Here is a 23,848-nt window from a genome sequence, read left to right on the forward strand (position 1 = left end):
AAAGTTATTGCCAATTCCAACTCAGTTCCTAATGTCTCTGCTTCAGTCTCTAGGAATAATACTCCTTCACAATGACGGCTTCTCAGATGTGGCTCAAACTGCCACTGCAGGTCAATTCCTTGTAGGCTACCACYTTAGCTGAATTTCCCATTCATTAGGCTTTCAACAGAAGACAAAGATCTAAATCCRATGATTCATCACCACTATTTATATGCAAAATTCTAGATGATCTTAAARCATAAAGTTTGCTTTTACCTTGAAATTAGAAGCTCATTAAAGTAACTTGGCAATTGCTCACCTTAATTAGGCTCATAATTAATAGCTGTGATTGCTTCTCTTGTCTCTCAATAACTGCTATTTTTAAATTTGGCRTGCAACATTTTCTTCCCAATAACCGAGCGCTATCTTGGCTTAACTTAGAAACTGGTTAATCAGAATAACAAACAAAACAAAACCCTAGAAATCAACGCATATCTCCACATACCCAAAGTGTGTTATGGTAATGCTGCTGCCCAGCTCTTATAGCCAATAAATCAAATAATCCCAGAACTAGCCTTGCTGAAAATTCTTCCCTGACTTAAGTGACATGCAACTTCTTARTACTGAAGAAAATAAAACTGCTCATGCACTATGTCTTTCAGTGCAAATCAAAAGGAGCTTGGCCCAGCCATRTATTTAAAAATTGTCTAATATACTTTACATTTGACAGACAGTCAAATAAAATCYGCTCTGTGCAGCACTATTCTATACTCAATGTTTCCTGCCCAGCAAAAGCAGTATCCTGTTTTGCTCAACAACTGTCTTGCTTACTCCCCTTTTGCAGCATTGCTGTATGCCACCTGATTACTCTCCCAAAGACAAGTCATCTTCACATCGCTGAGTCTCTACTAATAAAAGGTAAAAAGCCAGTAATGGAAGTAGGTACCATTAYAGCTATAAGATGACTTGCATCTACTCATTCCTGACCTATAAATACTATGTAATTAATAGACAAGGTCAAGTGCCTATTTTTACATACTCTGCAACACTTAGATCTTTACAGACATCAGATCATTTCTGATAACTTTCTTAACCAAGGCAGAATTAGTTCACCTGGAATAACGTGGACAAAATCCCAGCAGGAATGCTCAATTTGACACTAATCAACACGGAAAGGCAAAGACATCTAAAATACAACTTTTGGCCATTCGAACAAATGCTGTCACCRCAATCAGGAAATATAATTCCAACCTAGAGGCGGTCAGAAGGTTTTATGGTTCCAAGGAGACAAAAGCTGATTATTGATATTCGCCTGTTTCTTCAAGTTTAGTTGTTTCTAGCCAAACTACCAAAGATGTTCAGTTCAGAACAGTGTTATCCTATCTAGACACAACTAAGCAAATGGACCAGTTCAGAAATAGAAAAAGAAACAGGGTAAGTAGTGAGAGGAGAGGGTTAACTACCATTCACGTTTCTTCTGAGAACTGCTTGGTCCTCAGCTATTCTACAGCACAAATCTCTGTACAGGGAAGAAGTAGTTATAAATAACAGCTTTTTTATATCTAAGTGAGCATAACTAAACTATTGCTTCTTCATTACACCAATAGCTTCTCACCCTGAAGTGTTATAGTCATCCACCATTCTGCACAAACCACAAGTTTTCTCACCTACAGCGATAATGTAATAAAAGAAAATTATTCTTTTTCTTACTTGAGGAAGGGATTTTCTCTTCCTCAAAAAGCTCTGAATGGGAACTTACAATACTCCATTCTTCACCCTCCTCCTTCACYATCCACTTTTAACTGAGTATACAAGGCCTGCATAATGYTAAAGTTTTGAAGAATAAGTGATCTTACTGAGTATGAGTTGGTGCACTTCTTTCTTTCATATACACGTATGTATGCGTGTTCAYGTGCATTTAAGATTTATCTCTACTAAAGTGAGTCTTAACATACATACAAAGGAGAGGAAGATAGCATCATCCAGAAATATGAAAGAGAGCAAGGTGAAATCAACAATAAGGGGATTCTAAGTCAAATTTCCAGGTCTAGGGACATTTTTTGTGGTTTATGTAAAAATTTGCATGAAGAATAACGAGTATTAATGTTCTCTCTTACTGTGTAGCTCAGATTTGCTTGTGAATAATCTTAGACTAATAGTGAAGGCTGAAACATGAATAATARCTGCACTCTCCCATTCTTCTGGGAATAGCCTCATTTTATCACACTATTTCTTTTCTCTCTTTCAGCATATTACTGTACTAAGGGGTTATAATGGCAGCCAAATAGCTTCCATTTCCACCAGTATTTCTGCTAGTTTATGACTTATTTGGGAAACAGTGCTCCAACTGCACTACAAGAAGCCATCTACTAGTTGCACTACACCTCACATACATAAAGAAAAAGTCATTATGTGTGTGGGGGGGGTGTGTGAAATATTCACACACTCAGACTTTAGGCACCCACCTAGAAGTAGCTGATAGTGATTCTTTCCACTCACTACATCTTTGCTTCAAATTCAGATGCGTCTCACATACCTGTGTCTTTGTCTGAAGCATCCACAGATCTAGTGGGATCTCTTAATCTGCCTGCCCATGCTGCTCCTGCACGTGCGGGACCTTTYTAAACAAGTTGGCCAATTTTCATATCTTGAATTGTTTTTTTATCATGCACATAACCCATTGATCTATGCAAGTTCAGTAGCTCTGTTGTCATGCTTCAAAACAAATCAAAAATGTCGTGTTGCCTCAGACATCTCGAATATAGACTAGCTCTGTTGGGTTGAGAAGACAGATAATAGAATCTGAAATGTGCTGTGCATTTTCAAACCATGGTTCGACTCTTAATAACACCTCTAAAATTTAGTTATGCAAAGTATGCCAGCTGTCCCTTTATAAATAGGGGCAAACTCCACTGCCTGTTTTAATAACTGAAATTAGACACCAGAGGAAATGTCTTCAATCTTGAAAAGAAGTGAGTATATTTTAGTACCTGGTTTGAAGGAACTGCTCTCCTTTTGTGAGCAAAACTGCTTTTTTACAGGCAAGAACCCTGCCATCAGGAATGCTTTTCTAACACTAACACCTATACATCATCTGACTAATACCAACACCTGAATGCACAAGTAATACTTCTGTGAATGTTAACATGATGAATGCTTGCAAAACATATACCTAATAAAAGCGATACAAGTTCAATACCATTTAGAAAGAGCTGTGAGAACTTTTAACACACCTTATGTATGACTCGCATGCATGTGAAATTTGAAGCAGCTGACTGCAAACAGTAGAAGAGCAAAAGACCAGAGATATAATGTTGCCTCTAAAGTTCAAATACAGTCAGTCAGTCACCCAGGGTTGGTGGCCATTAGCTCCTGCTCAGATGCAAACAAAAATGTAGCKCTCTGACTCTGAGGATGTAATCAGCTTTAGGCTGCTCCCTGGTCTGCCATTTCAAGATAGCATAGAGATGAAGCCAGCAAGAACACTTAAGCACATTTCCAAAGAGTTTACAGCTTAATGTCCCAGTACTACTACAGAACCCCTCCAAGTCAGCTCTGGATTTCTAAGGGGAGAGCAARCACCGAATTCGGCTACCCTCCGTGATGAGGACTAGAGCTGTTCCTGCCCATGGAGAATCTGGGAGAGGGCATCTGGCAGGAAAGCCCTMGGGAACAAGCTTCACTGTCCCTCGCAGCCTGTGGCCCTGTTGCCTCCTCACTCCCATCTCGACATACACCATATAAGCCAGCTATGTAATTTGAACACTTTGACAGTTAATTATGAACAAAAGAATTGGCCGTCATCTCTGTATTCACCGGGTTACAGAATACTAACATRCACCTATTGGTGTATGTTTTATTTTTAAACCAGGTATTCAAGCTTTGCTTTCTGTAGACTATTTCTTCGATTGTGTTTTTGAATAAAGAGTGCTGGTTCTTCTTTTTAAAGGTACACTTTCAAGGCATCAGTCTGTCATTGACTTACACTGGCAATTTGCCCTTTTTTTTAAGCTTCTCCTCCCCCCTCCCCAATCCTCTCACCTTTGCAAAGTCTTGGTTCTGCTATCTTCTGGCAATTGCTTTTTCTTACTGCCCTGTGTCACACCAGAGACTGAAATGGCCTGTGGTTTGAGACATGAGCTTGCATAAACATTTTTAATTTGTGCTTCTACCCAATATGCATATTTATGAAAAAWTTTTCATTAGAGCCAGATTGTTGAAGCACAGAAAACAACTGCTAAGGTCAATGAAGTGACAATCACAGCTGTCTTCAAAATAAAGAGATACAAGCATTCCTGGTACATGAATGGCACATCAGGAGAGAAAAAAAAAAAAAAAAAAAAAAGGCAAGTGTGCCAGGGGCTCCTATTCTGAGGATGAGGGATAGGCATTATGTAGCAGAATATAAGGCAGATCAAACAGGTAAGATAAATATGAGCCTAACAATAATATTTGACCACTAAACCACTAAATAATGGCCATAAGGAGACAATAGTCTTTCCTACAGAATGCCTCTTTCTAGTTTAGAAAGAACTCAAATGATGAGCTGAGCCTGAGTTATTTATGGATTTAAAAAAAAAAAAAAAAAAAAAAAAAAAAAAAAAGAGGTGTAAGTTGGTGCTATACAGAAATTTTAGTAGGAATAATACCAAAAGGCCATGCTACTTAGAAATGTGAAAGTGCTTTCATTTGCCCTCAGTCCTAAAAGAGTTACATTTTGCAAGTTAAAAAAAATATATATCAACTAATTAAAGTCTAAAACATTCCAAAATCACTTTTGTTTRCATGCATGCAACACAACTATATGCCCAGTGTAAATGTGTTTTGTAAGGATTCATTAGTAAATGAACCATTTGAGAATTTTTTTAGTCATGAATTGCTCATATTTACCACATTTTTAAATGGGGAGAAAAAATAATTATTTAATAGATCACAGGCCTTAACCTGGTCTGACTTTTGATCACTTAATTTCATCTGCTGTGTATTATACAGCACAGTTATCAGCTAATAAGTGTTAGCTGGGTTGTACAACATGTTTACCTGAGACACATATTTACAGAAAGGCAAATCAGTCTTTAAAGGTAAACATGTTTCAATTATTCACAAAATCTTGTTCAGCAAGAGCTCTACTACAGACAAAGTCTAGGTGAAYGATACGGTGGGTTTTCTCCTTGGCATCACTGCTCTTTCGCCACACTACTCCACCCACCACTCTCAGGTGATGTATTCAGAAAGGACAATGTTCAGTAACCTAGACAGCAAATTCACAAAGCACKGACAACTCTATACTGATCTTCCTCAAAGACAGTCTTAATAAGGACTTAAAGAATTATTTTGCCTAAAGGTATCCTTAGTAGGCATAAAGGACTTGTCCACAGAGATTAGTGCAATCCCAAAGTGAGGATTTTCCRTGTGACAATTACTGCACCTCAGTTCCCTGCTGTCTCTGTCTGGACAACATTAGCACAGCATGAGCACCTCCTCGCTTTRAGGTTTACACCCAAGCTAAATTCCTGGGGTATTCCCTCAGGGGGCAACCCCAAAGAGAATCTAGGTTGGTGCAAACTCTCTTCTACATTCACTTTTTCATACCGCATTATGGCAATGCAATAAGAAAACGGAAAAATAATGATACTACTTAAAGCTTGCAAGAATCTCACTTTTTTTTTTAAAAAAAAAATATTGATAGAGCTGTTGTAGAATGGATCTGATTTTCTTACCGGGAATGATTTCCAAAATAACAGAATCATATCCCATTATAGATAAGCTCCTGAATCTTCCACACAGAAGCTTAAATTTAAAGTTCCACAGAGAACAATATACTGTCTCACGCACATCTATGCCAATACTTAAGATTGCTGATACTGTTTTATAGACACATCAATAATCCTGATAACAGGTTAAGGTCACAACCCCCAAACARCAGAGTGAAAGCCTAGACGAAAGTTTTATTGTGGTGATAAAAGTACTACTTCTTGGAACATCATGCTGTTGTCAATTTTGTCGACAGCTTCACATTCCCCCCCAATACTGGGGTTGCACAAGAGCCCTGGATGCCAAATATCATCTTTATTCCACYGTACCAAAGAATTTCCACACATCCAAGGATTCATCTTGACCTTCACACTCCYGCTGTCTACTGGAAATATTTCTGAAGTTCTGACACACTGCTCAGCCTCAAGCAGCTTCCAATTACATTACATAATGTTATATTATGTCGAAATAATGTAGAATTTCTCCCTTAAATTAAAATGCTATGAGATGGCATGATGAGAAGCATTAATTCTTGTACTAGCAAGAACTGTAAKGTCCAACACCTTGGGAACCATTAAAAGGAAGGATGCTATGCATTATATCAAAGGTGTGCTAAGAATCTACCTTATGAAGTGATGCAGCCCATTGATTTCATTGATGGCAGGTTGTGAAACAGCAGACCTTATCACCTTGACATTATGAAAAAGCCTACTGCAGATCRCTCTTTTTGGAGCTTCTTAAAATCTAACTGATTCTCCTTTGAGGACACTCTAGTTAGTAAGGTGGTAGCAGTATGGACTAGTTTAACAGGAGAATAAATACGACAAAAATGGAAGGAACTCTGAAACATTTTGTAATAGATTTTTTTTTAATTGAAATGTGTTGTGGTACACCCAACTTCATCGGCATATTTTTAGTATGAGTGACTTAAGGCAAGAGATTTGCTTTAAAATGAAAAAATATTATTTTGATATAATGTCCTTTATGCAATACCAAGCATACAGTAATAAAAACAGGTCTATCTCTACTTAACGCTAGTGAGGCTGCAGTTTCAAACTCCAAAGCAATACATAATGTTTGACATAATATAAAAAAAAATAGTTCCAGTATTCAAATCAAATCTTTTATGGCCAAAGTTGCTGATTTTAGAAGAAAAATCTAGTGAAACATACAAACTGAGAGAGGCATAATCTCTTTTAATAGGAGGAATTTTTATTCAGGTAAATTGTTAATTTAGCATAGAAACAAAAAATACTTGAGTTTATGGTATTTGAACAGCCTAGTTTCAAAAAAGAAACAAAGAGGTCAACCTGTAAGTACCTTCTGTATTATCATCACTTCTAAAAGAATTGCAAAATGAATTTTGGCATACTCTGGCAAGACCTGCAAATAACCRCTGAATATTTGATCTGCAAGTAGCCGCTGAATATTTACTCCTCCAGTCAGCATTCTTTCCTCTAACCAAAAATATCTACTCCTTTAAAAAATGCTCAAGATACGTCGCTATGCTTAGCCTAATGAGAAGTAAGTCTCAAAACAGAAAGAAGGGGCAACACAGAAGAACATGAGAACCAAATAAACAGATCGTGGAGAGGTTAACTCTTTAAGCAAATTATCCAGGGTCTATCAAATCTGCATTTCTTTTAACAAAGCATATGCCCTAGTCCATAAACAGTGAAACCTTACAGAGCTTTAGTATTTATATAAGAAACAGTCTCACATACCGACAAAGGCTAACCTAAATATTCACCCTCATTTCAGTTCTGTTTCCCTAGACCACGAGATGTTTTAAAGCACACCATGCAAATTATATGTGGTTTGATAAAATATTTGTAGGTGATACCATGAGATACTTCAGATTCTATCTTTAAGAACTCAATATGATGTGACTGGTCAGTGAATCAGTGTCTCAGAATAAAACGTACTATCTATTCTCCTATAGTGTTTTGTCAGTCTAGAATGAAATGCCATAAAGAAAAAAAAGAAAATTACAATTAGGTTGGAGGCTAGAATTTTCAAATGCCTATTTCCCTAATTTAAGGGGCTAGAGGAGAGAGAGGAGTTGTTTCCATTAAATGACTCGAGCAGTTTGGTTTAGATAGCACATTTGATTTGGGAATCTATTAGCTGGTAATGACTCTTTGGAGAGAAAAAGAATTGGATTCCCTTATTACTTGTTTGATTAGCAATATCTGTAATTCCATGATGTTGCAAAATAGCTTTGCATTAGAACTCAGCCATTTTCCATCATTTGTAGAAGCAGAAGCATAAACACTRTGAAGGCCTCGTTCTCATGTGACACACATGCATGGAAATTCTGCAGTAATCTTAGTGCCACTAAAATAAGTAAAATTAGGTAATGTATACATATAAGACTGACTCTTCAAAAGTGTGCATGTCAGAAATCACGGGTATTAAGATAAGGATTACAGCAACCTAAGTAGTTGCTATTTAAGCAAAGAGATGCAAGAATGCTAAATTTCAAATGACCTTTTAACAGAGGAAATTAAGCAACCGTTTGATTAATGACAGCATTGTAGACCTATATTGCTAAAGAACATCATTAAAAGATAACTGTACTGAATAGATTAAAAGGGTAAGAAAGGGGAGGGTAAATATAATTGAAGGGAAAAATTAAATTCCAGGTATCTGTTTTCCTTTTATTTGCAACAGAATAAGAAGTCTAGTAAACTAAAAAGAGAAATGCTCACATAAAGTCAATACCAGGGATTCTGCCCACTAAGCTGATATGAAGTTGCATTTTATTACATGGAGCTCAATGACTTCTTAAGTTAATGAACATAAAAGTGAGCAGATACAGCAGAATTCATCCTTAATTGACAAGCAGTGTCTTAGGAATGAAGTTTTGCTTTATACATATATTTTATGCTTATATATAGCGTCTTTCATCTGGGCTATACTTTTGAAAAATGTGAGTTAAGAAGCCCAATAGCCCATCAAAGTACATGCTCAAATACGTTGCAATACAGAGAATCAGATTTACCAAAATGCATGTAGCAAAATAAGGACAAACATAGAAGTAAAAGCTCCAAACTGAAGTTTTGGGTTCTTCTCAAACCAACACAAAGCAACATCTATTCTCACTCTGAATCCTTCTTCTAAAGCTCCGAAGAACGTAAYAATGATATCCACTAACCTGCAGGCATCCAGCCCAGGGGACATGGTATTGCCAACGCTAGGGACAGGCCATAGGTTTTGCAAAGCCACCGGACTGAGGCTTGAACTTGTTTTAGGCTCCTGTGGCACTCCATTTAACTCATTTAGTTGTAATAGAAGTTCTCTAACCACCAGGTAACTCAGCCTAATCCATTTGAGCTTTAATTTGGTTTTATAGGATTGCATAGTCTAATTCCTAATGATATTATAATCTTGAACTATTTCTTTTAACTAAAGACAGTAATACCAAGTAGATCATTCTGCACAGAATGAACTACTATTTTGAGAGAAAAATGYGGTGTAGGGGAGTACAAGCATGGAATGACTGCAGAGGTATTGAAAGTACTATCACAAGATGACACCAGAGGGAACAGGGCTATAAACAACTCACCAGAAAAAAAAAATAGGAGTAGAGTAAAGCTAATTTTAGGAATAAAATAAAAAGACAGAGAGAGAGAAAGAGAGAGAATAAATATTTACATAGGTAAAGCACAGCAGGTGCAGTAAAAACCAATATACAGAATTGCAGACCAGTAGACAAAGATCAGCGACAGGGCTTAAGGGCACCAGTAGGTTTTAGCTGTCCCAACCAGCCTCCTGAGGACCCACATCCTGCCCATGGGTCCACRGTGCCATTTCAGCTCCCGCTGGGGCCCCCAGGTCCCACCTGAGTCACGTCACAGGCCTTCCTGCACTCAGCCCTATACCCTGCTCTTTCTGCCTGGTTGGCTGGGCTTCCTGGCTTGTCCTCAGACCRGCCTGGTCCCCTCATGTTTGGTGATCTCCAGACAGTCAGCCACCTATCAGTGCCACCAGCACTGCCCACCCTGCTTGGGGAGGGCAGGTCACCACAGCTATGCTTCCTGGGGACCAAGATATGCGTGTGGAAAAAAAGCATTTAAAAAAGGAGACAAAAAACCCGACAACAAACCACACCCTCGCTCCCAAAACAAAAACATCCCATAGAACTCTAAGCAGATCCTCCTATGAAGAAGGAAAACTTTCTTCACTATCAACATCCACATCCTCCTCCCAGTAAAAAGTCTGCTGTACTGGCAACCCATCATAGCCCCCCACTCCAGCCACAGCCATGAGCTGCTGGACCCAGAGCTGCTGCAGAAAGGGGAGCTTAACACCAGACACTACGAAGCATGTGCATAAGAACTGTTTTATAATTGAAACTTTTTTTCTGTAATGGTATTTTATTTTTTGTAACAATTATGTCTATATGAATAATGATTCTTTGATTATACTGTTAAATATTTCTGTTAGGCTAATGGTAAAGTCACAGCTTGCTTTTAGGGTGACTTTTAGTCTCAAACTCCACATGCTGCAGTATAAAAAAAAATTGGAGAATCTAGGCATCCTAGGCTGTAATTTGAATGCAACAAATTCTGCTTCTAGATTCAAGAGCATTTCACCAGCTGAAGGTATCTCTGACTTTGTATGTAAACCCCCAAAGAAAAAGATTGCCTATTTTGTTTTCTGCAGAGACAGAAAATGCTATCTAGGTAGGAGCAACATAATCTGTACAAGAGCGGGCAAACTAGAGAAGCAGTGCAGTTGAGCCAATCTTCTACAACACCGGTGTTTTACCACTATTACAGATCTTCAGGATTTGCAAGATTGAGGCACTGTAGTCTGTCGGTCTTCTCTTCAAGAGAGCTCAAAAGAATTCTTAATTCCAGGTACACAATGCCAGCTCTTTATATTCTTAACATACATTTTTGGGAAATACAGAATTTTAGTATCGATTCACTTGCTACTTCTTCAAGAATCTGTTGAATTTTAGTAATAACTTTTAGATTGAAGTTCTTTAAAGAAAACCAACAGTATGCAGAATTGCAATTTTCTGTTCATCTAAAGCTTCATGYTTAGGTATCTCACATTCCTGTGAAATTAGAGATCTGTATCAAAATGGTACACACACAGGCATCTAGAAATAGCAAGGAAAGCTATAAATATTCCTATGGGTGAAGTTTAAGACTTGCAYTCAGGCCTTGGAATAAATTTGCGTCACTAGGGACGTAGTTAGACCAGATGGAGCATCATACTTATTGCACCTATGCTTCCAGTAACCACGTGTCAAGTACGCTTGGTTATTTCTGAACAACATTGCATCATTTTACAGAAAAGCATGCAAAGGGTAGGTTTCCTATGGTGCTAAAAAYGCTGAATGACAGCAATTATTCAGGTTGGGAACGAGTTAAATCGAAGCAGCACATCAACACTGTTCCGCTTCGTTTCAACAAGCATGACTGTGTTCATTTGCCATGTGAACACAGATATGCCATTTTAACCAAACTCAATCATGCAACTGTTTGGTATGAATCTGTCAACATTAGACATTTAGCCCATGCTGCTACATGTTATTGGCAGTGTGTTTTTCTCTGTGGTGCAATGGAGTGTAATTACTGTCACATTCAACGGGGAAAAAAAATGCTTTACATTTATAGAACAGCCTGTCAGAGAGCTACAACGGTGTTAAACATTAAYATTAGCATACTACATCAAAAGCATTTTTACCTTAAAACCACTGCCCAACACTATTTTTGTTGTGAATACATGAGCATAACGTAGAGAGCACCCTTACCTCCTCTTTTGTTTAGCTTGGCATATCCTGGCACATAGCTACTTGTCATAGACGACGAGCTGCTGAAGGAAGAGTGGGGTAGTGCTGAGACCAGAGGTTCATCGCATTTTTCTGAAACACAAAAGAACAGATCTGCTCTATGTTGTTGTTCAGACCGACACGCTAAGGGGCAACACAGCCTTTCCTTTTCTGGGGGGAGAATACCACAGACTCAATTTTTTGAGCATGCGGGATGCAATCTGGATACAAACATTTCCAGGCAGCAGGAAAAAGCTGTCAGCCCACATTTGAAACAACACACACACACACACACACACACACACTAAGAAACTAAGAATTTTTTCCAAAGACTTCAGCAAAGTTAGTTAATAGTAATGCATAAGCATGGGCTGCCACTCTTATTAGGATACTATTAAAAAGAAGTTACTGAGAAATCTTCAGAAGCAGTAGATAAAGTAAACTTTCAGTTCTGTGAGAGAAGTGGTGATAATCTGATATTTTATTAAAAAAAGGTATTAGCATACACAAATCAATGCCTATGAATTATCACATATTACAGATTTGCTGAGAAAATAAGAAAATAATCTTCTAATAATCTTTTTTTAGTATAATCTCTATAATCCATTTTGAGCACTTCACTTCTATTTTACTTGGCATAAAGAAGATTAACTTGGTATTAACATCTAAGATGGATGAGAGAGAAAAATCAAAATCTTTGCCCTTCTAATAAAAAGTTTAGAAGAAATCATCCCCTGTGGGTTTTTTTTTTTTTGTTTGTTAGTTTGTTTTAAACTGTGCAAGTTCCAGTGAAAAAAGTTGGGGCTGTTGATTTTTTTCAAACTCTTAGAGCAGTTGGCGTACTGCCCTTCGCTGAGGTTTTCCCTCAGTTACTCCAACGGAGGGGTGAGATACGCGGGTTAAATCCCTCACGCACGTTTTAGGTACGTTCACCCGCGCGAGGCGACGTCGCGCAGCCGCTGGGTACGCGTGAGCCCACGACCCGGCCGGAGCCGGAGGCTGCACCCCGAATCGACTCCCCTCGCCCCCAAAGGMGGGCTCCGGCGTCCAAACGGGGACGGCGAGCCGAGCGAGCCCTGCACAGCGCRGGGCTCCCGGGAGCCTCCGCTCTCGCAGCGCAACGCGAAACACAGCGGCGCGCACCGTGTTTCTTTGTCTTGTTTTGTTTTTACTGGAATATTGCTGGCAAACTGCTCTCTGCCCTTTCACGCGTTTCACCAGCTACCACCACTAATGAAGTCGTTTGTCATTAATCCTGCCGACTACATAAAAATGGATAAAACATTTAAAAAGAGAACACTCAAGGACTCTAAGTGCTCACAGCAAAGCTTCTTTGTAGCATTTTCCTACGCTTGTCTAACACGATGTTTACTGCAAAGGAAAAACATATCCTCAGTAATACCGCAAGCTTAAGCTGAAAATCTYTYTTTTTTTTTTTTAATATAAGCTTTATTTGCCTTTTTCCCCCCCATACATTTCCATATAAACTCTTGCTGCAAACCAATATAAAAGAAAAACAAAATTAAGCATCTAGTTGCACTAGAAAATAACCAGATTAAAAAAAATAAATTCCAGTTACATATATCTATTTCTCTATTATAGCCCGAATATTATTTAATGTGTGCTCACACTTATGTGTGTATATATGTATGTACACGCACTTATTAAGATACATATGCGTATAGAGTTAAAGTAGGGAAAAAGTGTTATCAGTGCCACGTAATCCTCCTTAGGAATCGGTAAGCCTACTTTACCCAGCGCAGAGCTTATTCCATCTCACACATGGGTAGCGGTGCCAAAAGAACAGATCTGAACAGACCTCTAAAACCCCTTTGCACGATAYAGCGCCTGATCATGTGCTCCTTGCGCTTCCAAATATCTGCTAGGTCAAATTCATATTGGAGAGGGATTTTCAGTATTTAAATCAAGTTCTTAAGTTTATATGATTGCCTTCCTCCTCTCACTCACACAGTCCCACATTTTCTAATGATCACAGGGCTTCTTACTCCCCTTTTTCTCTAAGGGGGAAAAAACTCTAAACCTCGCATGTATGCAGACAAATATCAGGAATAGGAAGACCTAGAGGCAAAAAAAATGTTCACTATCATTGCAATTTGATAGATCAGTAAGCATATGGGAGGCTACTGGTCACAGTATTTTAACAATATTTGTTAAAAGAGTTATCCTAACACAACAGAAAAGCTCAAAAAAATCAAAAGGGGATAAAGTATCACTAAAATCCATCATAGCTGGGTGAAACCACCCAAATGCAGTTCCAAAGAGTAAAGTCAAAGCTTCTCTCCACTTGCAGATGCTGGAAGCTACTGAGGAAATTTTATCTCTCCCTCTTGCTTTGACATAGTACTTATTGCTACTGGTGATGAATCTAAACAAAAGGAAATAYGTAAAACCTCTTTTAGAAACGAGACTGGTTTCCAAGGCATCATTTGCCTGCGCAGCTTGGCCTGTCTCTTGCTTCTACTACTCCATCCTCTTGGATGGAGAGGAATACCGTCAGCGAGCCTGAGATAGTCAAAAAAGAGATAAAAGCCTGTAGGGACTATCACTCTGATCACTGTTGCAGTCACAATTTTACAGCCTTTCATGAACGTGTTTCATTTGGTATATGTTTTATGAGTACTGCATCTGGACTTTTGCTTTTTCAGCTTGCTTGGAAGGGCCAATACTGGAGAAAAAGGAGAATACCCGATTTAGTTTTCCCTCATTGTTATTTAGAGCCACATTCACTTTCTACACYGGCCTCAGGAGGCCAACTAATACCTCACATTTATGCTGACTTTCATATATTTTGAAACCTATATGAGAGGACAGATTTGTTTGTGTGTGTTTAAAAACAGAGTTATAGSAAAGGATTATATTTAAAATGAATAGACATGTTAAGAAAGGTATTAAATCTCATCAGTAACTCATGGCTCTAGGCCCAACAGAAAAAAAAGTTAAAGGGCTGCTTACACTTGCTAATACTTCTAACCCCATAGGAAAGTTCCACTAAATATATTGACTACTTAAACTTCCTCCATAACATGAAATGCTGTTATGCTACAGATTTAAAAGAAGAAAAAAATCCTTGGGAACCTTTGATTCTCTCAGCAGTTTTAGTTATTTCCTGCAGAATCCAATTTTTTTACTTACTAAAACCAGAATCATATATACCTTCTTGTTACCAAGATATAATGGCTTTCCGTATATAAGTCAATGTACTGTGCCCTGTTAATCAATTACAGAGTACACTCTCCTGCCAGCATCGCAGCACCACAGAAATAAACTCTCCTCCATACCATTTATCTCAGTGATGTATTAACACCCAAGCCAACTTACATCCGTTTAAATGTGAACTTTCTGATTCAAAACCAAGCTTCCACTCTACTCGCTTTTGTTCAGATAGAAAGAGCTGATAACATAGTAGGTATGATGACATTTGCTACTCTGACTTTCCTAGCAAGAGGGAAATTGTAACACATTTGCATCAAAGGCAAGTGGATGCTAAAAGTTTGCTTGGGATCCAAATGACAGGACAGATTAAACAGAAAAAAAAGGTCACCTCCTTGTATTGTTAGGCTATTAAACAGAAGTGCAAAACCTCTAAAAGCCACCAGCCTCAAATTTCTGAGGGCTAAAAGACTACACACTGGAGAAGGACCCCCCCACACACTTGCCCTGTTCACGGTCTGTCTTAGGCGTCTTCTCTTGGAAGTAAGACCCCAGCTTCGACAGACCATTAGCCTTGAGTGYGGCCTTTCACGTGTTCTGATGTCCACACTTGGTCAGGAAAGCAGATACCACTGTGCTGGGCAGACTATGGAAGGGACATCATCTGCACCGCCTGCAGCTGTTTTACTTTCCAGTTTGTTAATCCATGAACTGTTTGGGGAACTGGGATCAGACTATGCAAAGGGACAAACTCCAACCACAGCACAAAGCAGAGCATGTATACATAGCTCTCCATTTATCATCTCCAGAGGCTAAAGTTTTTCTCACTACACCAGTGACTTCAATGCCTTTCGATGGGAAAAGCAGAGTAAAAACCCAGTGGTTCACTTCACAGCAACCTAATCAATAAACAGGCCACCTATAAAGCTGATGACATCTCTCAAAGCAGTCTGCTTGAATAAACAAAAAAGACCATCTCTAGTTCATCCATATCTGCTTTACATTTACATGGTTGCCACAGGCTATAATGTATAAGAAAAGCTGTCCATGTGGAAATTTTAAGAAACAAGAACAATGCATATTTACTGTCATAAGCGTTTGTGACTAATAATTTGAAATGACATTTGAATATAACTCAGAATTGCTTATGAAGATTCTGCCAGCAAAGTAAAAAGAACTAGAGATGTCTGCAGCATCTCCAAAATGGAGAGAAAAAAAAATGTGGACACTTGTAAATAGCAGTCAGAAATAACTGACAGCAACTTATAAGAGTGCTTCTGGAGAGCAAATGCTTTACCATCATTATGGCCTGCTGTTCTTTAAAAGATAAAGATCAAATTCACTCATCCTTCTTCAAAAACTCCAGTCAAGATTCTCTTTTGATTTATAATCCATTATCATGATATTGCTCTGGAATACTAGTTTATAGACATAAACATAACACCAATAATGACTTGGGGGCAGAAGAACACCACCACGCACCTATGCAKTATCTGTTTATCCTAGAGATGAAGACAACCTGGAAAGCCAGTTAACTTTGATGCAGAAATGATGAGTGAATGAAATAATATTAAGGGTCAAATATTTTAGGTCAAAAAAAGCCACAATTCATTGCTAGCWGACCATGAAACCAATGAGCCAATTTGAAGTAGTGTTAAAACAGCGTTGACTATTTTATACAACAAAGTTTTCACTTAGCAAACAACATATCACTAACACATCCAACTCAATTATACAAAAACCAAATACAAGAAAAGTAATGCAAGAAGGCTCCTATTTTAAAACACAACTGATAATGCAAACATTGGGGAGCAAGGGAAACGATCATATCATCTGAGTTTAATTTGTGCGCCAAATGTTAGTTTTTCTAAATACCTTTTTCTCCCGTTTTGAATACATCAAGTGATTTCTCTGCATGAAACATTTGTGAAAAGCAGTCATAAGATTGCAAAGTCACTCTAGAATATCGGTAAGAGCATTGGCATATCTCCAACGACAGCCAATAGGAATATTAATATGGCTGTTTTCAGTTGCAGTGTATTAGTATGTTGAGACAACCTCACATCTTATATTGCACAGGTAGATTTTATGATCTGAAATTAATCCAACATGCTTAATTCATAAGGCTGAGTAGGGACACCTGTATCCTCAAAGAGTAGGGGTAAATAAGCATAATTTGCTAAAATATTTTATGCACTGTTCCAAACGCACTTTTAAAGAAAAGCGTGAGATGCTGCAAAGCAGCTCGTGGTCAGCAGCACTATTACCTGCTCTGCACATACACACAATAACCAGTTGCTATTCCCATTTGGGTGTCAGAAAGTCAGCACAAGTCTTAGGTAAGCCTTATGTGGCTTTTTATTTGCCGTTTTCACTGACATCCATTGTTTTGATCCATCATTTCTCACTGTGCTCTTGTGAATATAGTGCACTTGCCCTACGCAGAAGTCTCAGGCTTTCCTGACGTGATTGACATTTCCCAGGACAGTCTTGACAGATCGCTAGCGAGCCAAGTTCATGTTCAGCCTCATAAGCAAACGAGTCCAAGTGTAACTGAATCTTTTCTGTAAATATCTCCAGAGCTCAGCTGTAATCTAAAAGATTAGAGCATCTCGTATTGATCTCCAGCAATGTTTCATATTCCGCTCGGAGTTGCATACCGTCAATAGAGATAACACACTGCTGCTCCAGAGGGTGGCTGCTGCTGAAGAGGAAGAAAATATAGCAGCTGTTTCCCCCCTCCAAGGTGAAGCCATAAATTACATGGGTTTAGGAAGTCTCCACACAACCTTTACTGCTCAAGGTTACTTCTGAGGTTTATTTCAAATAATAACAACTGCCTCTCTACATCCTTTTACAGATTTCTGTAAGGAAAGAAACAAGTCTAAGGCAATGTTGTTCACAGAGGTTACTTCTGTTCAGAGAAGCAAACAAGTAACAAAGCCTGTTTCTTTATTCCAGTTCCAACTTCTGAATTATTTGTCGTGCCACACTGGCTGAGCCATTAGAGCTRCATTTCCTGGATGGTACTCGGATGCCCAAAGACACACAACGGTGCCTTACAAGGTTCTGTGATACCTCATGAGTAAGTTATGAGCATCCTTGTAACTGAACTTCATTTTTGACACCTAMAGACTAATTTTGGGAGTAGCCAAAGCCTTATTAATTTCAAAGGTAGTGATACAGCTACATGTTAGGACCCTATTCCATCCAAGGAACAGGTCATCAATATGTCAGAATTCCTCTTTTGAGGCTTTATTAATAAATATTGTCAGGTTTCCTGGGAAATATCAAAATTAGTAATATCACAATAACAGCATAAGTGCATAATGTGTTCTATGACTGCAGCCAGATACTGTGTGACATTTGATGAAAGGCAGTACAGATAGAAACATGTTGCATGGCAGTCTCCATTTACCTGTCTTTGATGATATTTACTTTAAGCCTTTTCTAATTTTCAGTAGTTAATTACAGTGATCTACAATTTAACCAGAGAGATATTTTGTAAATTCTGAACTGAAAATATTTTTCCAGTATTCCATTTCAAAAGGGGAGTACTTAAAATGATGCCTTACTCTATTCAGCAGCATTCCATTATGAATAATTAAATATATATATATATTAAATGCAGTTTTTACTGCTTCTGTCTGCATCTCCAGTAAGATTTCTGGAGTGTTTTTAGTGAAAAATAAAACCTCACTCTTGGGAGAAAGGGATTTTTTTTTTTCTCTCTCCTTAAAACAAACCAAGATCAAAACCAGTCCTGATATTTTTTCCCCCCCCCTAGAGCCCACAGAGCTATACTAATATTGATTAAAAATCATAGCAAAGCATTCTACAGTACATTTAGAGTTTGGCAACTGCTCATACCACCCCACCAGTGTATCTTTTAAGAAACRGTTTTTCAACTACTTTGCACACTGTGCAACTGAAAAAAAATTGTACGAGCAGCACCTTCTCATCTATTCTTTCAGTTTCTAGAAGAGTCAGGTCAGTCATACCAGAAACAGTCCAAAGCAAGTCAGTTTGGCTGTACGCTAGGGACTTCACTGAACCGCCTCGAACACATAAGGAACAACAGCCTCTAACCCCTATGCCAAGCAGTTCATACGTATTTTTCTAGCATATCTAGTCTTCAGATGGCACATCAGTTCTCAACCTTCTGACATTTGAATATWCTTCTTTGCTTTCTATGGTAAACACTTCCAGCAGCTTGAGGGTAATGACAGTGTATTTATAATATGCAGGTGCTTTCTATGGCTAACTATTTGGTGGGAGAAGATTTAAGTGAAAAAAAAAATGGAGCTTTATTTCATCACATTTTAAAATTACCATAAAAAAGGTTTTGTTCCTGATACTATTGTGAATTGTATTCTTAATTTTAAAGCATCTTAGAGGGACATCAGGTTAGCAAAACTAGTACATAACAGACATGCCATAATGTGAGCTTTGCCAGCTGCCTGCCCAAGAGGTTATACATGAGCCCTAGGAGCCCACTCAGGCTCTACCAGATACACATGAAAGGCATGGATTAGACATCACTGAAGCCTTAATCAGCAACTGAAATAGCTATTTCAGGTACATTTTTCAGAGAATTCATGGTTTTCCAGAAAWTTTCCTAGATGGAATTAGTCTGAGAAATAAACACAATAATCCTACAAGGTTTTGCATTAAACCATTACACAGAAATTTTAAAGTAACATTGCTGAATACCACGGAGGATGTTATAGCTAACCAAGCTGCTTCTTCAGTACATTTGTAGCTATGCATGATTCTTCACAGACAGAGGTATCCATCAGCATTAAGCASAGAGAAGCCTGAAATCAGATTGCATTAAAAATTTTGGAGCAAAGAACTGTGCATGCAACGCTGAGCAACCACAGGGCTGAAGAACAAGAAAGAGCACTGAAAAGTCTTCTCAATTTATCTTGTCAAGTCTGATCTAACTTAAAATACATTAGCCAATTAACTAGTTCGTGTTCTTCCTCAGCCTGCCCTATATCAACATGCAGTAGCAGCCTGTTTTTTTTTTTAGTTTGTTTTATGACCCAGAGATAAGACAATAATACATAATTATTATTTTTCTGAATAACTTTTAACAACAGTTTAACTTTTTATCATCACTTTAACAGGTTTCCATCTCTGAGATAAAAGCTTAATTTAAGAGAACATACAATCTTTTCTAAAAAAATAAATACTTATTTTAATGGTGCCTTTACTTATAGCAGTTTTATATTGACATGAATCTACTGAATTCAGAGCTATTACACCAGGTTCAATTTCCTTTAAACAAGATCAAAACAGCCAGTATGGGACTTTAAAATTGCTAGGTACTTGAATAAAAAACAAGGCCAGAAAGAGCCGAGTATTAACTCTCAAAACATACAGCACAAGCGCAGAATAAATATATTCTCAATTTTGTGTATAGAATAGAAATATCAAATTGCCTCACAAAAAGAAGGAAATAAACTTTGTAGGAGATAATAAAACATTCTTATTTATTAAATTACAGATTAATATGTTTGGCAGAAGTCTCATAGGAAAGCCAAAGCTGCAGATTCCCAGCTGAATGCCTTTATATATATATATATATATATAAAAATAATATTATATATACATATATATATATATATACACATATATATATATATATAAAACTACCCTCCCCCTCCAGTGGCTGGGGAAGAAATTCAGCTCCTGCTAGACAGAAAAAAATACTTAATATGATGAAACACACAAAGCACGTTGCATATATGGTTAGATAAGGAAAGATGGAAGTTAGGGGAGCACAAATGCAGTAGAGAACAGTGTTTCAGTTTGCACAGCATGATGCAAACATGACTTAAGCCTAGACCCAGTTCTCTCTCAAAGATGCTTTATTAGTTCCACACTGGTGCATGGTTGGTTATTGCCATCACCCCTTGGGTACTTTCTTCACAGCAGAAAGTGCCTAGTATTTGGCTACATATTAATTGTAGAGGCAACCAAAAAAGCAAAAACCAAAAGGTGTATGAGCTATGAAATTCAACTGTATCACAGCAAGAGCTTTTTTCCCCCCCTCACAGCAAAAAGCAAATGAAGGTTAACCTTGACTTCCCTCCTCTCCACTTTAAGTATTTCTCCCTGCCAACCGCAGTAGGAAAGATATGCCTTTCCAATTCCTGTCGCTGAAGCAAAGGAGGATTTTCTTTGACTACATTCTTCAAACTCTTTTGTAAGACTTCATTCCCTCACAGTTCAAGCATCAAATGACCACATAAATTAAATTGTGATGATGCACTGATTGCACTGAGAGTATCAACAAAACAGTTCCCTGAAAAGATATTTTAAGCTAATGAAAGGCAAGAAATGCATTCAGTTTTTTACCTTAGTATTGCCTTAACCTAGGGCGTGTATGGCATACATTTAACATGTTGTTGCTCTCGATTTAAATTCCTTGAAAGAGAAGATCGCACTACTCCAACTAAAGCTCCCCAAAATGAAATACGCTGCATCTTTCGGTCTTTCAGGGCTAATATCTTATAACTTTAAGGAATGTATCCTGGAGATAGGGGGATTAGAATCCCTTCCTGAACTAGAGATTTATTGATTTTTGGTGGAGAAAAKATATTTATAGTGAGATAATGCTTCACGTGTTACACAGTACCTAGAGACTGTTGTCTCTAGGAGGAGAACTTAAGTAAAAAGACAAAATTGAAATTTAGAGTCCTGCCTAATAGTTGAGGCCTTAGGCTTAGTTACACTGCTCAATTTGGTTGAGCTAGAAAGTAAGTAACAAAAAAGTAACAAAAATTGGCACTTAGATATATCTATATTTTTAATTTTATGACATCAAAATGTCCTTTTCTGCTTATGCCAGTAGAAGTGAAAAACATGCAGAATCCGTAAATACCTTATTATATTTAAGTCTTCTGCCAACCTGTTTCTTCAGGCAAAAAGAAAACCTCAAAAAAAAAATCCAAGAACATTAGTTATTAGTAAGACATGAATGCCCTAGTCTAGATTTCCAAACTCTTCTCTGTATTGTATGCTGAAAACGGCAGGCTGCGTTACCGGCAGCCTGTAAGATAAAATATTCACAGATAACTATACACACTCAAACCAATTATGCAACACRGTTTTGACACGAGAGGCTCAAATCTCTTACCCTAACGACTGGAAAAAACTGTATGTAAATCAGAGCAGGCAGGCAAACATTTTGATATGCTAATGCAAAATGTGTAAGTTGATTCCAGCAAGTGTTCAACATCCTGGGACACACTGGAGCAACAGAAGGAGCAGCTTATCACTAAAGAGCGGTAGCTTCCTATAACACATTCTACAGGTGTATTTTACCTTATTCCTCAAGGTTTGAAAGTATCCAGCATTTGATAATTAATCCAAGATCAAATATTCACCATCCTAACACTTGTTTCCCTAGTTGCTAATGGAAATGTCTCATCTCTACAGAAGCAGATCAAGATTTGCATGCATTTGTGCCTCAGAAGCTGAGCAGAGCATCTTTCTTCATAACACGCTGGCAAACTGGGAAGAGGAAAATACTGACTTGCACTTGTAAAAGGTTGCTCATCTCATGACAGGGTAGCCAGCACTACAACCAAACTGCTTGTCAGGCTACTTGGATATTTTCTCCTCTCTCCCCTATCATTTTTCTTAGCAGAGTAAAATTAGGAGTAAAATGAATGCTTGAACTAAATGATTTRACCTCATCAGAAGAAAACAATAAAAACATTTGAATATCTATATTACCAGTATTAAAGCTTTTCTATTTTCAAACTGAGCAAAAGTCAGAAGAATCAGCGAAAAAAAGGTATTCTTCAATTTTTAGATGCCAACTGCTTTCCAATGTCAAAATTCAGTGCAGAAGAGACATCTGCTTTAGATATGCACAAACTCTAGCTGTTATTTTTACACACATTGGGGGCAATAAAATCTTAGCAGTGGGGGAAAAAATAAAAAAAAGCTTCTGTAATTGTGTTTGTGTGAGCAGATATAGATTTCAAATTGTGAAGTTCTTTCTTAAAGGGAATTGAATTCTAGTGAACAGTACAACTAGTATATACCCTCATTGCTATTCTATTTTCATATACTTGCAAATATAACAGCCAAGTTACTTTTGCCCATTGCATTAGAACACCACCACTGAAACTGAGCTCTTCCAAATTACATCTTGCTCTACACCCAGGAAACTACAATAGAGAACGTGATTTAAGCACATGTTGTCCTGAGAATATCAAGTCTGACAGATTAAAGGAAAAAAAAATAAATAAAATAAAATAAAAAAGCCTACTCTGAAGAAAAATTTTGATGGTTTGAAAAAAGTTTAAGTTTTTATTTTTCTTAACTTTGCTTTAATCTAATAGTATTTAGATGATGCAGTGAAGATAAATGACTACATAACAACTCTGCATGTGTACAATATGTCAGTATGAACATTGTGTGTTATATGCTCTCACTGTATGAATAGCTTCAGGTGAAAAATATTATGAGTATATTGTTGATAGACCAAACTCCACAACTGCAGTAATTTAAGCAATTAAAAGTGATTAATTGCCAAGAGTGGGTGCACTGTGTCAGACAAAAAACACCTAAATTTTATGCTAGCTCAGATGTTACTCAGAAGGAAAAAAAATATATATTAATTTATTCTTAATTATTTAATATCTGCCCAACTGGTAAGTGACATTTAGGATTCAGCTAGAGGTAGAGTATTACAAGACAAAGTTCCTGGGTGCTCATTTCTTATTGGAGCTTGTTCTTTGATTTTTAACMAAGAAAAAAATTTAGAGCTCTAACAAGTATATGTGATTTTTATCATTTGACTTGGAGAACACAGAGCAGAACATCAAAATGTTATTCTATAGGGGCTTCATTGCTTGTTGGGGGCTTTTTTTCGGGGGGGGAGGGGGAACATGGCAGTGAGGAAGCGTCCAAAGACGCACAGCACCCACTGATGTCGCATGGGTTACCCGAGCAAGTCACAACRTTAAATAAAACATCGAATACTCAAGAGTGCTGCAGAAGGCCCCAAAGTTTTGATTCAAAGACTGCTGCGCATTTCTCTTAGACTAGACTTTCTGGTTGGATTTCCTCTCTCAAACCACTCCGTTTTTGGTGAGGAAAGGGACACATTACAAGCCACTTCGGTCAAAGTAC

General features: G+C 37.8%; 1 protein-coding gene across 2 annotated transcripts in view; it reads right to left on the minus strand.

Annotated features, from left to right (window-relative positions):
- CNTNAP2 (contactin associated protein 2) overlaps positions 1-23,848 on the minus strand; it is a 1,098,090-nt gene that overhangs the window by 744,924 nt on the left and 329,318 nt on the right. For both annotated transcript variants that reach the window (XM_085320206.1, XM_085320205.1), the window contains exon 2: positions 11,504-11,614. In XM_085320206.1, the coding sequence (XP_085176332.1) occupies positions 11,504-11,614 (111 nt within the window). The remainder of the gene's footprint in view (positions 1-11,503; positions 11,615-23,848) is intronic.

The sequence above is a fragment of the Rhea americana genome, unplaced genomic scaffold (genome assembly GCF_003343005.1).
Source record: "Rhea americana isolate MKP2758 unplaced genomic scaffold, rheAme1 scaffold_62, whole genome shotgun sequence".
NCBI lineage: Eukaryota > Metazoa > Chordata > Aves > Rheiformes > Rheidae > Rhea > Rhea americana.